Source organism: Lottia gigantea (assembly GCF_000327385.1).
Source record: "Lottia gigantea unplaced genomic scaffold LOTGIsca_46, whole genome shotgun sequence".
In the NCBI taxonomy this organism is placed as follows: domain Eukaryota; kingdom Metazoa; phylum Mollusca; class Gastropoda; family Lottiidae; genus Lottia; species Lottia gigantea.
This window is the reverse complement of record NW_008709614.1, coordinates 1,627,213-1,643,996: the sequence shown is the minus strand read 5'-3', so window position 1 is coordinate 1,643,996 and position 16,784 is coordinate 1,627,213. Positions and strand designations below refer to the sequence as shown.

At 31.1% G+C, this 16,784-nt stretch overlaps 3 protein-coding genes across 3 annotated transcripts; all 3 read left to right on the top strand.

Annotated features, from left to right (window-relative positions):
* Positions 1-76: 76 nt before the first annotated feature.
* Positions 77-6,746, top strand: LOTGIDRAFT_164682 (hypothetical protein; the record flags this gene model as incomplete). The annotated part of the gene is made up of 12 exons (XM_009061203.1): positions 77-247; positions 440-803; positions 1,008-1,138; positions 1,330-1,522; positions 1,735-1,877; positions 2,300-2,495; positions 4,619-4,689; positions 4,984-5,166; positions 5,780-5,875; positions 6,018-6,164; positions 6,469-6,564; positions 6,678-6,746. The coding sequence occupies 12 exons, from the start codon at positions 77-79 to the stop codon at positions 6,744-6,746; spliced, it is 1,860 nt and encodes a 619-aa protein (XP_009059451.1).
* A 2,282-nt stretch (positions 6,747-9,028) lies between these two features.
* On the top strand, positions 9,029-11,784 carry LOTGIDRAFT_234087 (hypothetical protein). The gene is made up of 4 exons (XM_009061202.1): positions 9,029-9,161; positions 10,148-10,372; positions 10,801-10,937; positions 11,306-11,784. The coding sequence occupies exons 1-4, from the start codon at positions 9,155-9,157 to the stop codon at positions 11,396-11,398; spliced, it is 462 nt and encodes a 153-aa protein (XP_009059450.1). The 5' UTR covers positions 9,029-9,154; the 3' UTR covers positions 11,399-11,784.
* Positions 11,785-12,898: 1,114 nt separating this feature from the next.
* Positions 12,899-16,130, top strand: LOTGIDRAFT_218451 (hypothetical protein). Its single transcript, XM_009061201.1, has 5 exons — positions 12,899-13,020; positions 13,163-13,298; positions 14,113-14,211; positions 14,729-14,906; positions 15,330-16,130. Exons 1-5 carry the CDS (start codon positions 12,920-12,922, stop codon positions 15,386-15,388), a joined length of 573 nt encoding a protein of 190 aa, XP_009059449.1. The 5' UTR covers positions 12,899-12,919; the 3' UTR covers positions 15,389-16,130.
* Positions 16,131-16,784: the final 654 nt, after the last annotated feature.

Below are 16,784 nucleotides of genomic sequence, written 5' to 3'. Positions count from 1 at the left end.
TTGATGTAAATTTAATTAATTTGAATGCTCTACTGAATTGTGATATTGCTGAATTTTTTTATATTTCTGTATAGCCATGGACACACTATTATCCCAGTCTAAAAGAGATCAACATCGTAGATTTGAAGAGAAATTGGCTGCAAGGCGCAGAAGTAAAATGGAAAGGGAGGCAACTATGGGTGTAACAAGAGAAAATAGTTCTGCAGAACAGTTTCAGAAGTATGAAGAGAAAAAGGCTATGAAGAAAGTAAGATTTCTATTAGAATTTTCAAACATGGAAAAATGGTGTCTAGATTAAAAGACTAATGAAAATAAAAGTGGAACACTGTGCTCAAATTATTTCAACAACCCAAACATACTATGATGGGTCTAAGTTTAAACCTTTCCAAATAATTTCAAAGCTCATACCAACCTATCTTGACTTAATTCAATTTTGTAGAACATATTAGAAAACCTAGAGAAACAGTTAGAAGCAGATAAAGAAAGATTGTTGTCATCTTTAAGAAATAAAACAAATAAAATGGAAAGAGTTAAGGCACGATGGAAAATGTTGGCCAAATTAAACCAGGAACAGAAACTCCTGTTAGCAGAAGAAAACTTTGAGTCTGCTAGAATTGTATTTGATATGTCAGAAAGTGCACTGAGAAAAGAAAAGAGTTTTATTCAAGAACGAGATAGACATAGAGAGTTAGCTAAAGGTCGACTAACGTCAAGAGGATCACCAAGGAAATCTGTAGAAGAAAATCAACAAGATATTCTTAAATTCCTTGAACAGAAGCCAGAAACTCCCAAAAAACAGAAAAGTAAGTGATTATAATTCTTCATTTTTTTTTTATTATGATAGCCATTGAAGTAAGAACTGCTCTTTTTTTACTTAGTATCTTTCTATAGATTCTTCTTTTGAACAAATAACTTAAAATCACTCTTGGCTAAAAACAGATATTTTAATATAACATGATATATTATCAAAGTACAAAGTAATGATATTGTAATTATATTATTTGTAGAGATAAAAGAAAGAGTAATGGAAAATCTATATGAACATCATCAATATGAACGTGAAATATTTGTTAAGCTACTACAATTAGCTCAACAACAAACAGAGCTACAGGAAAAAGCTAAAAACATGTCTGAAAAGGTAGAAACTTATTTATAACATTAAGAAACAAACACAGTTTGATGAGACTATTAGATATTATCTTGAAATTTGTATAGTTGGTAAAAATAAACATGTTTTTGAAGATTAGCAAGTGGTATGGATCATCATTTGTTTTTTTAGTTTTTGTTTTTAACCCCTTTATTTCACTTTTTTAATGTATTTTATTACAGGAATTAAAAGATATTCTAACCAAACTTCAAAATGATCAAATCAAAATACAAAGTGACGCCCAACAAACAGCATTAACTGTTAATTTAAATGCACTAACTGAATCTGAACAACAGACCTATTATGTTGGTGTATCAAAACGTAGATCATTACAGTTCCAGCTTTATATGGATGCTATTGTTTACAGAATTGAAGGTACTGGTACTATATTATTTCAATTTAGAAAAATGTGTTCTGTATTTTGTAAATGCCATTTAACCACCTCCAGACAACTACTTATTTTTTTTCTATAGAATGGCATGATGAAATGAAATATTCTTAAAGGCTTAGAATTCAATCTTTCATCAACAGAACCAAGCCAAATGATGATGATAATTGATTGACAAATTTGTATCTAATTTTTCTAGTGGAATTAAGAATGTTGAAAGAAAATGGCATAGAAATAAATGAAGAGGTAATACATAAAGAGCTGTCTGTTTCATTATTAGCTGATTTACAAGAAAGACAAGATAATGAATCAAGTGTTCTTAGGAATATTATTGTTGAAAAGGTAGGAAAATTTAACTTGTTGATTTAAAAGTATATATCAATGGTATTTTATTACATGTATTGGGTGTCGCAGAAAACACATGTGGTACTTTTCATTTCAGAATCACTCATAAAATATCAACTTTAAGATCATAATAGTTTGACCTCATAATTAAAGAGAACATTGAACAAATGGTCAATGTGGACACCATTTTTGGCACAAACAAACTGCCGACACACTCTTTTCAAATACAAAGTCGTTTTCTAAGTTGTTTTCTAGATTCCGTTGAGGTATTTCATTCCACTTCTCCCTATTTCTGTCCTTCAGTTCGTGTTATTTTTTTTTCTGGGCCATCTGATATATTCAAAATACAGAATGATCTCCATGTTATCACAGATCAAGAATTATGTTCAATATTTATGATGTGACGTCTGTTACTTCAGGATGATGAAATGTTAGAGAATATTTGTGGTGTTCAGAAAGTAGGGCAACGTGAGGGTTGGTACAAAAATCTTTCAGTTGTCATATTTACCTTGACCTTATCATCAGATGACCTTGAACTTTTACCTGACATCACTAATGAAACTAAGAAATTAGAAGAAGAATTTGAAAAACAAAAACAAGAAATTACAGAAAAAGGTATGAATCGGTTCCTGTTATTTAATTAATTTCTGTAGTTACCTGGCTAAACTCCATGAACAAATTTTTGTCTTTACCTAAGTAAATCTAGATTTTAACAGTAGAAAAATGCTTTAAATGTGATTAAATATCTTAAGATTTCTTTCAATTTCATCTGCTTAACCCATATCTCCTATACTACATACGATAATCCTCTCTGTTTAAAGCCATTATGTTCCTCTCTGCTCTTGAAAAACTTCTGCATTGCATCTTATTTGAAATTTATCTACACTGTTTGACTGAAAACCTTTTTTCATAGTTTTCATGTAAGGACTCAAATCATGTCCTTTTAGAATTTAAAAAAAAAATGCAAATTTTAAGTGATATTATTTAGTCCATGATATGGACCTATATTTATATAAACATTTCAATTTATTTCTGTAGATATAGAGCCTGCTTCTCCATTATTACATTCAACCTGTAGGTTTCTTGCTAGATATGACTATATTTTAGATGTTGTAATAAATTAAGTTGCTTTGATGCTGCACCGCTGAATGTATTTTTATGCACTGCCAATTGATCTATTTACATATATTTAATGTATAATATTACACATATTGTTGCAATTTAATGACAACTGCCTTTTCCCACCCCACATCTCTCTATATAACAATAGTTTATGATGTATATATATATGTTATTGGAACCAATGTCTTTCCATCTTTTCACATTTCACCCACAAAAAAACTACCGCTTTTTTACGCATCTTTCGTTAGATATAGGTCAGATTTTAATTTGAGCATATTCTGATTAGTAAAGACAGAGATTTTGCACTTGTCCCAACTTGATTAAACTGCCATAACTATCTTAATTTCAACTAGTTTCTTGGATATAAACAAAAATATACCTTGCGACAAATACGTGTTTTTCTAAATTGACGATTATTACTCTTGTCCCAAAATATAAAAAAAACCGCTTATTTGTCAACCAATTGTCACAAAACTAGCTTTGTAGTTATATTATCAAAATATAGCTTTTAGGAATTATTTCTAAAATTTTCGAATATTGATAAAGCTGCTGTTCTGTAGTTTTCAATTTACAAGGTAAATTATGTCAGATGATTAGGAGTAATATTTAGCTACGGCTTAGAAAATTGTTCTTTTCTGATCAGCTTTTGGGATGGATACTTGCACCATTTGTTTGACCAATAATACCTTAATCTAAGAAACAGGATTTTTTTTAGTTAAGCCAATCAGTAATAGTGTTCACAGCTCACCATTGAAATTTGAGTCTTCAATTCCATGTGTGTCCAGAATTATCAGCGTTTTAACATTAAAAGATGAGTTGTTTTTTCTTGAGACACTGCCATATATAGAAAATACATCTATAGAAATAGGAAAAGAAATTCTTAGTTTTGAGATATTTTTTGAAGGAATTATATTTAAGACTCAAGTCAACACTTTGTTTCAATAATGAATGATTATTTATTTAAGCTGTAGAAGGTAAACGAAAGTATATATTTGATTGATATGCATGGTATTATTATTTTGGTTGTGGGTTTTATGAATGATATTTTTGCACAAGTGATTTCTGACTAACCACTCAAAATGGAATAAATGAACTTTGTTATTTTTATCATCTAGACAGTGTTTTTTAAATACCAACTTAATATCTAATAGATGCTTATTTGTATTATTGGTATATCTCAGGATTGTGACATCTAATATCATTTGCACTTTGAAATGTTACTCTGTATATTGATTGTTACTTTTTATATTAGATGAAGTCTGGTAATATAAGCATAATATTTTCTACTACAAAATGGCATGACTGGTGGTTGAGGTTTCTGTGTGTTTTGAAAAAATTAATGATATTAGGTCTTGTCTTTACAAAATATTAAGGCAATGATTTGCTCTATTTATAGATATTACAATGTTGTTTAATTAAAACAATATTTGCTGCAATTTTTAAATAAACATTTCTCAAAAGAGATCTCATAACACAATTTAACTTTTCAAAAGAGATTATGTCAGTTTTCATGTGAGAAAAATCTGATATCTATAAACATAGATCAATACTGTAATACATCATTTAATAGAATTTAGGCTAAAAAATAAAAGTTACATATTTTGTTTATTTTGTAGCTTTAAATTCTGGAGAAGATCCTGAGCCTAAGATTTCTGAGTTAAAAGAAAAATATGAGAGTAAAAAACAGGTATAATGTTACTAAACAATCTAAAGTCTCAATCTCTTAAAAGTAAATTTTGAATGAACTTCCAAAAGCAAGATCTACCTGCACTAATAAATTTTTCCAAGACTCTGTTCCCCAAGCAAACCTTGAATTTGTATAAGAAACAAATGTAGAAAAACAGTAATTTCTGTGTATATATAAATGTATATGTTAAAATCCAAGCCACTGCCTTGATGACCGATTTCCTTAATGAAACATATAGGCAGAAAAGGATACTTTGTTGTGAATTGTTTTCAAATATGTTTGTGCTTTTTGTAGGGTATAAAAGAGAAATATGAAAGGAAAATGTTAGAAATTCGTGAAAAGCAAGCTGCTAAGAAACATGCTAAAGAAAAGAAAGAGATGAAGGAAATGGAAGAAAAAGAGTTAGTTAACATGGCTGAAATGAGAGCTAAAGCTATGAAAACTGGTGGAGTTACCTTACGTAGAAAAACTAGTGTGGTAGGCATTGTAGATAAACACGATTTGACATACAATTCCTTTAGCACAAAAGTGTTTCAGTATCACAAAGCTGAACATAAAGCCAGTTACAAAATATTGTCTGATATATCATGTGACTATTTAATTTTCCAACAGAAATTTATATAAGTCTTCTATCTTTCTAAACTGATGCTTTCTTTATAATAGGAAAAGTATATTGAATTTCTTTGTTACCTTATTCCCCTACCAGAAATTCTCTAATGAAAATCGCAATTTAATCTCCAAATGACAAAAATTATTTAGGTATCAATCAGTTTTTTATGACATGAAGAATCATTCATTAGTCGATATTGGCATTTCCTACTTGACTACTAAAAATTTAGATCAACTGGATGTTTGTGTTCTAAGATCAGATCCCATATTTTGGTAGAAAGTAGGATAACAGCAAGCAACTGGGATTTTGTCAATGATCAGTTTATATTATCAGAATCTCTCCAGAAGTAGGTAATTTCCTATCAAATTGATGTATTCCAATGCTAAAATCGACAGTCCCTACTTGTGACCTAGGCCAGTGCTTCTATAAGAGAGTTTATACCAGAACTATTAATTGTGAAGGAGGTCCTTTTTTTTTTAGCTACAAGACAGATTATCTATTATACGAGAAGGTAAAAAAGATGCAGAAGAAAAAGAGAAGGAAAAAAATCCCAGGTCCAAATCAGTGGATGCTAAGGTAAAGATATATATTATGTCTGAAGTCTAATTATGATGAAGCACACTTGAATTGACATGGTTTGATTATTCTTTAGACACATCCTAGTCAAGAGTAGTTTTATTATTTGCAGTTACAAAAAACAACTTGATATGTATTTCAGAAATCTTCTTTATTAAAACGAGAAAAAACAGCTCTAGATATTGAAGTTAGTGATGGTCAGAAACAAGCTATGTTTTCTCAGATTGTACGACAACAACAAAACCTTCAATCTAAAATAACAGATCAACAAAAACAACAGGAAGAAAATGTAGGCATCTCTTTTTATACGCCCACATTATAATGTAGTCTTATATATTGTGTTCTTAGTGTGAGCTGAGATATTCAGCTTTTGTTTTGTTCTTTTTTCAGCCCATTTCGTCTGGTATTATTCCTGATGAACAGTTTATTCCTGATGAACAGTTGATTTTCTAGTGAATGAAATACTAGAGTAACAATTGATAAGCATATATATTTTTGTGAAAACTTATGGCTTATATCAAAAAGGGCTGTTGGTCATAATTTGTTCTGATTTAAATTTGACATGTATATTAAAGATAAATTTGAATTTTTAGCTTCAGAAACGTCTGGCTGCAAAGAGAAATCAAAATGAACAAGCTGCAGCATTAGTCAATTTAGGAGAGAGACAAAAAACTATTTTAGAACAAAAGGTGAGTTATATTGAAATATCATGTTACCAACAAATATTATCTTACTCCCAACAGTTGAATTTTGATGTTTATCGTCCCTCTATTGACAAACTATTTTAATTCTCTCATTTCAGAATGGGACAGACAAAAGTCAAATTAAAGTAGAGAAAAGTGGTAGAAGTAAATCATCTGATAGAACATAAGTTTATTATATTTCAAGAAAATAGTAACATCTCCAATGGTAAATATTAACCAAAATAAAAAAAATTAATGGAATAAATATTCACTGGAGTAAATGAATATTGCAAATCTATAAAGTATTCAGTTTGGTTTCACTTATTGTATGGTTTTTTTTTGCTGGTATTAGGCACACTTATATCATTCTGATTCTAAATTTATTGCAACTTTAATTTAACATGTTACTGATGTAGGGTTTATATTTCTATTACTAAATTTTTTTCATTTATGCAATTGTCTTTCAAGTGCAATTTCTTGTTTTTAATCAAAAACGTGATTATTATGAATAATTATAATCTTTGTTATTTTTAACCAGATTTTGAAATCAAAATGTGTGTATATGTAAGTTCTCTAAAAGGTTTATTACTTTTGAGTAATGATATTGTTTGATTGTGAATTTTGTCTTTAAAAACTGTGATATATTTCTACTGTTATGCAATAAAAATAATATATTGATGAAAATTGTTTTCGGTGTCACTGAAAAAAGAGATAGCTTGCCAGGCTAGAAAACATAGTCACAATTCAGCAATTAGAGAAAAAGAAAAATGAAATACAGTGAAGTAACTAATAAACCCTCATTGAAAAAGTGTCATCTTCAAACTTGTCCCAAGCAAATCTCTAGAATTTCAATTCAATTTCTCCAATGTTATTAGGAGAACCCTCTCAGACCCATTGAGTCGAAAGGCTGACACGGCATAGTCTGAAACATCTGCCTCTATTCCAGCCTCTGATATATAATATTTGACAGTTATCAGCTGGATTAGATTCAGAAAAGCCCTGTTTTATTGGGATTTTCCAAACTTCCGCAGATGGTTGTTTTTTTATAATGTAACCAAGCTTTGTGTTAAGCTCAATAAATACTTCAAGTCAATCTGGAAAGCTCATTTGTTGGAAATACCTTCATGTGATATATACAGAAATGACTTAAAGCATTTATCCATATTAAATGATATCCATACGAGTGAAATTTAGAAAATGAATTAAAAATCAGATCAAGGTCCAGTAGAATATTGTACATTTTTGGTATTTTATATTTTTCACAAAATAATATTTAAAAACTCTAACCACTCTCGCGATAACGAAATACTGTAAACAGAAGTCTGATTGAAGTAATATCAGGAACAACGGCATCTATTAACATTTTCTCACCTGGCCTGGGAGTCCAGTGAAATAACATCAGTGTCTCGTGTCATAAAGACACAAATTACAAATTGTGCAACATACAGGAGTTAAAATTGATTGACATACGGGCCCAATTGAAATGCAAAGAAGAAAGGGGGATAGCTGTGATGTAAGCTCAAACAGTTGCCTTAATGTTAACTATTCGAGTGGCGCTTCCAATTCCTTTGTGATGTGTCTACAGTGGTATTTTTGACAACTGACATTTTCACGGTGGGGGTTGAGAATGAACGAAATTTGATATTATGTAAAATCAGTAGTCAGGGTAACGTATTTCCTGAATTCTGAAATTTGACACGAGACGAAATAAACTAGAATATGTAGGTCGGTATTAAGAATATTTACCATTATCTTGGCACCAGCAGAATTCACAGTAACAGGAATATAACAGACATACCCAATCTTGAAATTTATCACGGCAGAAATACGATGGCGTGAACTTTAGCTATTGGAATTAAGTTGATTATATTTAAGCAGTTATCTGGTGTATATAAAGAGAAATACTGGTGAATATCAGTGTTATTCCACAGTTGTAAGTGGGCTATATTAGCCATATAACACGCTTCATACAGTGATATCTAACAGTAGATAAGTACTTTACTGATGGTATGTTTTAATAACTTTCATAAATATTGTGCTATTAATGTATCTGGAGGTGTAGAATATTTATCAACGTATGGATGTATGATTTGAGCCGGCGTGTTTTAAGATAAGAAAATTGAATCATTTGATTACACTACACGTTGAGTGGAATATGTTGCCTATAAATATATACCAGTAGTAATTTTCATCATCTCAAATTGTACTCAAAGTAGGGATTAATCATCACTGAATGCAAAACTTTTGAAATATCATAAAACAACTGGAACCCCAATAGCAGGAATTTGAAATTTATCTTGGTTTAAAGAATAGAGCAACAGTATAGTTGGGGTTAACAGTCTTCGTGGAATCTGGAATCCTAATCATATTTGAACCGTGCCTCTTGTACGTGAATTTCAGTGTCGAAAATTATATACATTTTATGCCTTGCAGTAAACCATAATCCCTCCAACGTTGCTTTGTATATGGAAATTCTAATCCAGTCTCCAACGTGTGCTTCTTAAAAAAATAATAACAACCAGAATCATATATTACAACGTTTTATAGAGTATTTAAGAATGTGGATTATAAACTGAACATTACAGAAAAAGCCATAATGACTGGTAAGTATTTAAATTGTGCATATTAGTTCTGCCGTAGAATAGAACGTGGGAAGTGTTGCAAATAGAAATACATTCAAGTATAGAGTAGTCCTTAAACCCCAGGTTGTTTGTTGTGTATGAAAACAGTTTGAGAAGAGATAACAAACGTTGCTAAATATTTCTTTCTCCATCTGTTTAGTGCATGTTAAAATGGTTAAGACATCTTCGGTTAACATAAAAATAAACAGATACCCACATTTCATTAGTAGACAAAATAAACATGGCTTACTTCAAATTGGTGCCTGTTGGCTATGCAGTTCATCAATTTTGTAAATGATAGAATACATGTGTGTCTACATAAGTCGTATTCATATTTTCTGGAGTTTGACTCATCAAAGTTTAGAACTATTATCAAATTTTGAAGATCCGCTTTGTAATGACTTATTAAATGATAAAGACATAAGATGGTGTTCTATCCTGGGAAGCTTTCATTGAAGGCTGGATATGAATTTATAATGTCAAAAGGACCTTGCAGTTTGTAATCGACAACTTTAAACAGATATTAGTGTTTTTCTGTAAATAGCCACAAATGATATAATTATGGCATCAATTGCCTGTGGGCCTATTACAATTGACCTTTATCACAAGTGTTTTATGATTCCCCTACTACAAACACCAATAGTGTACCGTATGTCAAATATAGGCCTACTCGTCATCTCTCTTAGTTGTTTCCATGTTCATTCCAAAAAATATCTGTGCCAAAATACCAAACTAATACATTAGAAAAATCCCACATTCTGACTAATAGCCTATTAAAAACACCACGAAATTTACATCAATGAGATGATCTCTCTTCAACGAGCCTGTTGAAGACAATGTTTTCGTATTAATTGTCCCCCGACGAAAGGGTGGGGTAACAAGTGGCTTCATGGCTTCATACAAGCTTACTTTACGGTAACATCCAGTCCTGTTGACCATGAAATAAACCTAATATTTTTATATTGCAGAAGATAAATATATACCTCGCAATGAGAATTTTGAAGAGATCAAACTTAAATCAAACATAGATAAGAAGCTTCCAGATAAAGAAGACAATTCTGTAGTTATCAATCAGCCAACGAGACCCAAGAAATTATCAAGGGTTACTCTGAACATGCCATTTGATGATGCTCATTGTGAAAGAGAATGGTCAACAGGATTATACGATTGCGGTAAAGATGATAGACGAAATTGTAAGTAGTGTCGGGGCTTCGATTGGCTGTATTCACTGGCGTACAATCCAATCAAATCGCTGCATTCCGTTATACAAGAAATGGCTATTGAAGTCAATGTATATGACGATGTTTATAATAGCTTGACATTGCTTAAATGACAGGCCTTCCAGTCGACTCTAACGCTATTTTCACTTGATAACTTCACAAACATTGCTCTATCACTAGAGGTTACGCCTACATGCCTGTGCCTGTGCTTTCGTAACATTGCTTAACCGCAATGTTACAACCTAAAATTCCTATTTACAGGTTTCAACGAGTGATTTTTAGTGTGGGTTTAGACTGGAATAACTCTGATATATATGAACAAAAATTGTTGTCATTTTTTCTTCAAATAATCCACTAAAGAACATAATTATCTCACTTTACATGTACATGTGTCTTTCCAGGTTGTTTTCAGTGTTGTTGTTGGCCATATCTAAGATATACCTTGGCCACTAGACTGGGTGAAACACCGTTTATGGCCTTATTACCATGTACAGCTTTTGGTTTAAGAGTTAAAGTGAGAACCCTTTTCAGTTTGAAGGTATGTTTATCGAGGCATTCTTACCATATGGGAATTGACAAAAAGTTATGGGATATTGAATGGAAATTAATGTTGTAAGAATGATTTTGTTTTGATTAAACTGCAAACATTTTAAGATGTTCATTCAGAAGAGTGTTATATATATATAGTAAATAAATTTCAAGTATATCTACAGGAAACGCGATAGACACTCATGCCTAATATTAGAGGGCTTTGCTCTGGAGCTCATAGATGTAACTTGATACCATATCCTAGAGACATTAGGCATTTGATATCATTTCAAGGTTGTTTTATCGGAATCGCTGAAATTAAAAGCATGATATTCCAGTTTTGAAGTGATCCACAATAGCAATCTTGATTCATTTCAGGGAAATTTAATAAAAGATTTTTTTGCTACATTATGCTGTGAACCTTGCTCAATTTGTCAGATGAGTCGTGAACTGGATGATATAGGAATGTAACTATTAATTCGATTACCTGTGCTAAAGCCTATACTGCTTCCTGGTTGGTTAGTCTACCACCATCTGGTCATAGTTGGTTGGTAGATGAAAAGTTATAACTCGCTACCAGTTAACTGTTAACCCAAACTAGTGCTTCTTGCTTGTCCGTTTCACAATAATAATAGTACTAAAATAGTACTGGAAACGGATCACGGAAAAGTGGTAAAGAAGTATTCAAGAATGGGCCAGGATTATATGGAGCTTTATACAGATTTTTTCAAATTGCTTACGATATTTCTCCATGCTCATTCAGCAGACTTGGAGAAAAAAACAACCCATTAAATTCATCATTATTGTCACACTGTAACCTATTATTTTTGTGTAGTAATAAATGTCGTGTATCTGTTCGCCGTGTTGTCTGTATCAATAATTCAATCTGATGTAAAATAAAGTTTACTCAGGTCAGTTATGTTAATAGTTGAACCTTGCTGGAAATACAACTCCATCTCTCTTGAACACGTCGATATAGCTATTAAATATTTTTGTCATTTGCTGTAGCATGTCTTCCCACATCGCCCCTTCCCAATTCCCAGGCATATGTCGATAAATGCCTTCGGATTTTTCAACCTGGTTGAATTCGAGTCCTGTGCGTATATTACCGGGCAGTACTGGGCAGCTGGGGAAGAGGCGAAGTGGGAATAATGGGCGAAGTGGGAATAATGGGCAAAATGGGAAGGGGGTAGAACGTGACAGGGAAAAAATAGAAAAAAGGGCGAAATGGAAAAGGGGAAAAATAAAAAAAGGTCAAATTGAGAAGGGACATATGCCTAATGGGGAAGGCGAAATGGGAATAATTTGGAGGCGAAATGGGAATAAATTGATTGACAGAGGTCTGACTTCCGGGACCGGGGATCGCTTTCTGAAGATCGATTCGATAAAGAAATATAAGCTAAGTCTACAAGTTTGTTATGGGTTCAAAAGTCTCTGGGACGATTTGGGACAGAGATTCACTATTCAGGTGAGTAGAGCAGACATCAAAATATGGGTATAAAAATGATCTACTCCGTATTATTGCTTCGTTCGGCTATTATAATTTTATGTCTATTCCAGAATTTGTTCGGAAGCGTCCTTGAACTTTGTTCAATAGAGCCCAGAAAGTAAAAGTAAAGTTAAGAAGAGCTACTATTTTCTTCTCTAAAATAAGAATTATTGCACTTGATTTACCTTCTTATTATATAGATCTATTATAGTAAGGTACTCATTTTACATCCCCCTCTATAGATATGCGAATGACCATTGCTGATAAGGAAATTAATGTGTATGCCAGTACATACCTTAGATTCATTATAACCCATTTGGGTTGGCACCAGAACATTGCAGGCTCTTGGTCATTTTGCAGACAGGAATTGTAAATGATAGTCAGTGTGATTATTGTAATTGTGTTAACACCATTGATATTGTGTTTGTAGTAAAAATCAGTCAGGTCGAGTAGAAAAATTAATTGAATATTGTATTATTTAGGTTTGATATGTACATTGAATAATGGCATCTAGAGGACAACAAGAAACTGGAAAATTAAAACAGAATTTGGAAGAACAATTAGATAGATTGGTACAACAGTTAACTGATTTGGAAGAATGCAAGTAAGTTATGATAATTCATATGATAATATTATGATATATTTATATAAATAACTCAAGACTTTTATATTTGATGGAGTTAAAACATGTATATCTTGCCTTTCTTAGCTTTTATGAAATTATAGTGGATATATGTATTTTGTAGAGATGATTTAGAGGAAGATGAATATGAAGAAACAAGAAATGAAACAATTGAACAGTTGAAAGAATTTAAAGAGTCTTTGGATAAAATGATGGAAGGCAATCTGAGTTTAGTTAGTTCATTAAATGGAATGCAATTGGTATGCATTGTCTTTGTATCTCAGTTTTTCAAGAAATGTTTATTGTCTGAGCAAAGTAAAAAGTTTTGAATTTTTTCTGTATTTTTGAACAGAATAGAAATATTAGTCTCAAAATATTACTGTTAGTCTTAGAATGTCTTTGCGTTTATAAAACTATCATCTTTTGTAAGTTTACATTGAAAAGAAACATGTTTCTCTCCTAGAAATTTCAACCCTAAAAAGTCTAAAATTTTGGCTGAAAATTGTCAGTTGTAAAAACAAATTTTGAAGACATAACGCGTGCTTATACTTATATTTCCATCATTGCAAAGTCATTCTACTATTTTGAGGCTGAATGGCTGATATTCCAATTTTCTTAAAAATAATGGGAAAAATTCGAAAACTTTTTACTTTGTACAGACAATAGTGTCGTTTACTGGTTAAATCGCTGTCCATGAAGGAATCTTTCTGTCCATATTTAATTGAATGTGTAATACATAAAGAATAGAAATCTGTTCTGGATTACCAGTATAACAACTTTTTAAGGATCCTGAGCCTTAGCTGAAATATTAAATGTGGCATGGAGATTTAAAAAAGTTGTGCTTTCTAAGGTATTAATGAACCAAAGCGGGGGCAATACTCATAATTAATATTTTTTGATTTTTGATACAGTCCATCCTTGGGTGATAACAGTAAACAATTTCACCACATTTCCTTAAAATCTGTCAAATATGAGTGTATAAAATGTTTACAAGCAATTCTGGTGATAATAATATATGCTGCACATTTCACATATGGGAGTATACGTTTATCAAACCCAAACACTTTGTTTCAGGCCATTCAAGCTGCAATAAGTCAAGCTTTTAAAACACCAGAAGTTATTAAATTATTTGCTAAAAAACAACCAGGACAATTACGACAGAGATTAGCTGAGGTTTGTGGAGTTTTTGTGTTGATTTATTTTTACCTTTAAAGGGACAGGTGCGCCATTGTTTTTGAACAATCATATTTTTGTCTCAAAAAAGGAAATTTTTTAGCTAAGCAAATCAGTCAATCAGTAATAGTGTTGTTCACCATCAAAATTTGAGCCTTATAATCATAGTGTATACAGGATTATCCACGTTTGAATGTTAACATGACGACTCATCGTTTTAAGATACTCTGTGATATATAGAAAAGACATATAGTGAGTAAAATTCCTAGTTTGAAGTATTTTGAAAGGAATTATGTGATTTTTGTACATTTCTAGTACTTCTGATGACTATTTACATATTTTCAGGACCACAATAGCCCACCTGTCCCTTTAAATGTTTTCTGAATGGAGACAGGCATTGTCATATCTACTCTGCATTACTAGGTTTCAATAATTATACAATGGTAACCATTATATACTGTCGAAAATCAAGAGTGTGTGATAGTTATAACAGGATTTATAATTCCTTTATTTTCAGATTCAAAGAGATACAAAGATTGGTAAAATGTCAAGTGATATAGCTACAGATCAATCAGTAGAAATATTAACAGCTTTAAAAAAATTAGGTGAAACTTTAACACATGAAGAAGAGGCTTATTTACAATCCAATTCCTCAGCAAGTCTCAAACAATTTGAAAAAGTTTCAACCGTTTTAGGTTTGTTATTTCTATTTTTGTCACATCTCTCCCTATGTATGTATATTGTCGTCTCCCATTTCTATCTGTCCACTCATATTTCCTCAAAAATGCTCTAGAATGTACAGTTTTTGTCTGCTATGAAAAATATTGCATGACTTACTTGGTATAAGTTCTTGTTTTACCAATATCTTGCAAAAATGATAACTTCTTTCTTCTTGATCTAATTCATTCAATTATTTTTATTTCTATTATTTGATTGCAATATACAACAACACACAGGAGCCACATGGTTATACCTATAAGCATAAAAATCTGGGTCCCTGTTTCGGTTCAGATTTATCTGATCCAATAGTTTTTTAAAGTATTTTCTATTTTATTCTTTTTGCCTCATCTATTGATAAGGAGACAAATATTCAAAATCAGATACAATTTTTATTTCAGCATCTAGTGATAAGGTTTTAGCTGTAGCAGGATCACAAGTAGAAGAAGCAGCCAGATAAAAGCCACATTTATTGAAAGCAATATTCCATTATACAATATTATGTTCCATAACAAATGCTTTGAAATATATTATCAGGATATCTTTATAGGGAAGTAGTCATTAAATCATTAATCATCTTAAGGTGCTCAAGATCAAGTTTTTTGTCTGAATTAATATCTGACATCGAAACTGATAATAATCAAATATAAATGTACTTACTAAGTATAAATGATGCTGGCATTATTACATGCAGATATATATGCTGCAATTGATGATGACTTAATGCTCTTGCAACTGTCATCAAGTTTCTGTTTGTGATAGATGAACAAAAAGCATCATACTTCTGAAAATTGATTGAGTTGAGCTTTATCTCCTGCTCTTCAAATATATGAACCACTATGAAATACTGAAGGTTGTTCCTTTTATTCCTTTCGTCAAAATTGTCTTCTCTAAGTTTCAATATTTTATTGTTTTTATTATGTATAGTAATTGTACTTATTATGATGTAATGTCAAATGTTTGATTAGTTTTGTTGTGAATCTTTTAAACCAACATCAAGTGTTGTGGTTCTTAGTGCAACTATTATGATTAATGATTAATTCTAAGGTGAATTCTTCACTTACAACAGTCAAACATCACATGTGTGTGGAAAGTAAAGGCTCTTTAGCAGTTATATTTTTTGCAGTATTGTTAGAATTGATTATTACAATATCTGTTTCCAGCAGTGAAATATATTGAACATGAAATAATGCAGTTTATTTTGAAATTGAAACTACTATTATTGTGTTCATTTCTATTTAAACTACCTTAAAGTAAATTGACTGATCATGTGTATTTTTAATTTTCACCCAAATGTGCATTATTGCCTTCATTAATCTTTTACTAAGTGATTCCATTTGATAATAATTTCACGTTGTTGTTAAAATGTTCCGTAAGTCCAATAATATGTTTTAGCCTGTATATAACATGTCAATATGTGTAATAATTATTCTGTTAAGAAATCTTATACATCAATTATAATATTTATTCCCTTTTATGTTTATGACAGTTTACATTTACATCTTTACAATGTCAGGGTATGACAAATGTGTCGAATACCTTGACATCATTAGGCACTTTTCTTCTGTAAATCAAAAAATATTGTTATTTGCAGTCTGTCAATGTTTCTTATAGACTAATAAAATCACAAATTTGATACAAGAAATGTGCCTATTGATGTCAAGATAATAGTTCATAATAACATGTCATTGTGAGGATAACCATGTCTATGTGTTATATTAATGATTAAACATTGTTGATATATCAGCTCANAACATCTGATGAAAAGACAGTTATTCTCATTTCCTGCCCTTCCAACTAGAAAATAAACCAACAGTGTAACTTCTTGGATACTTTTAATAATATTACAATGGCAC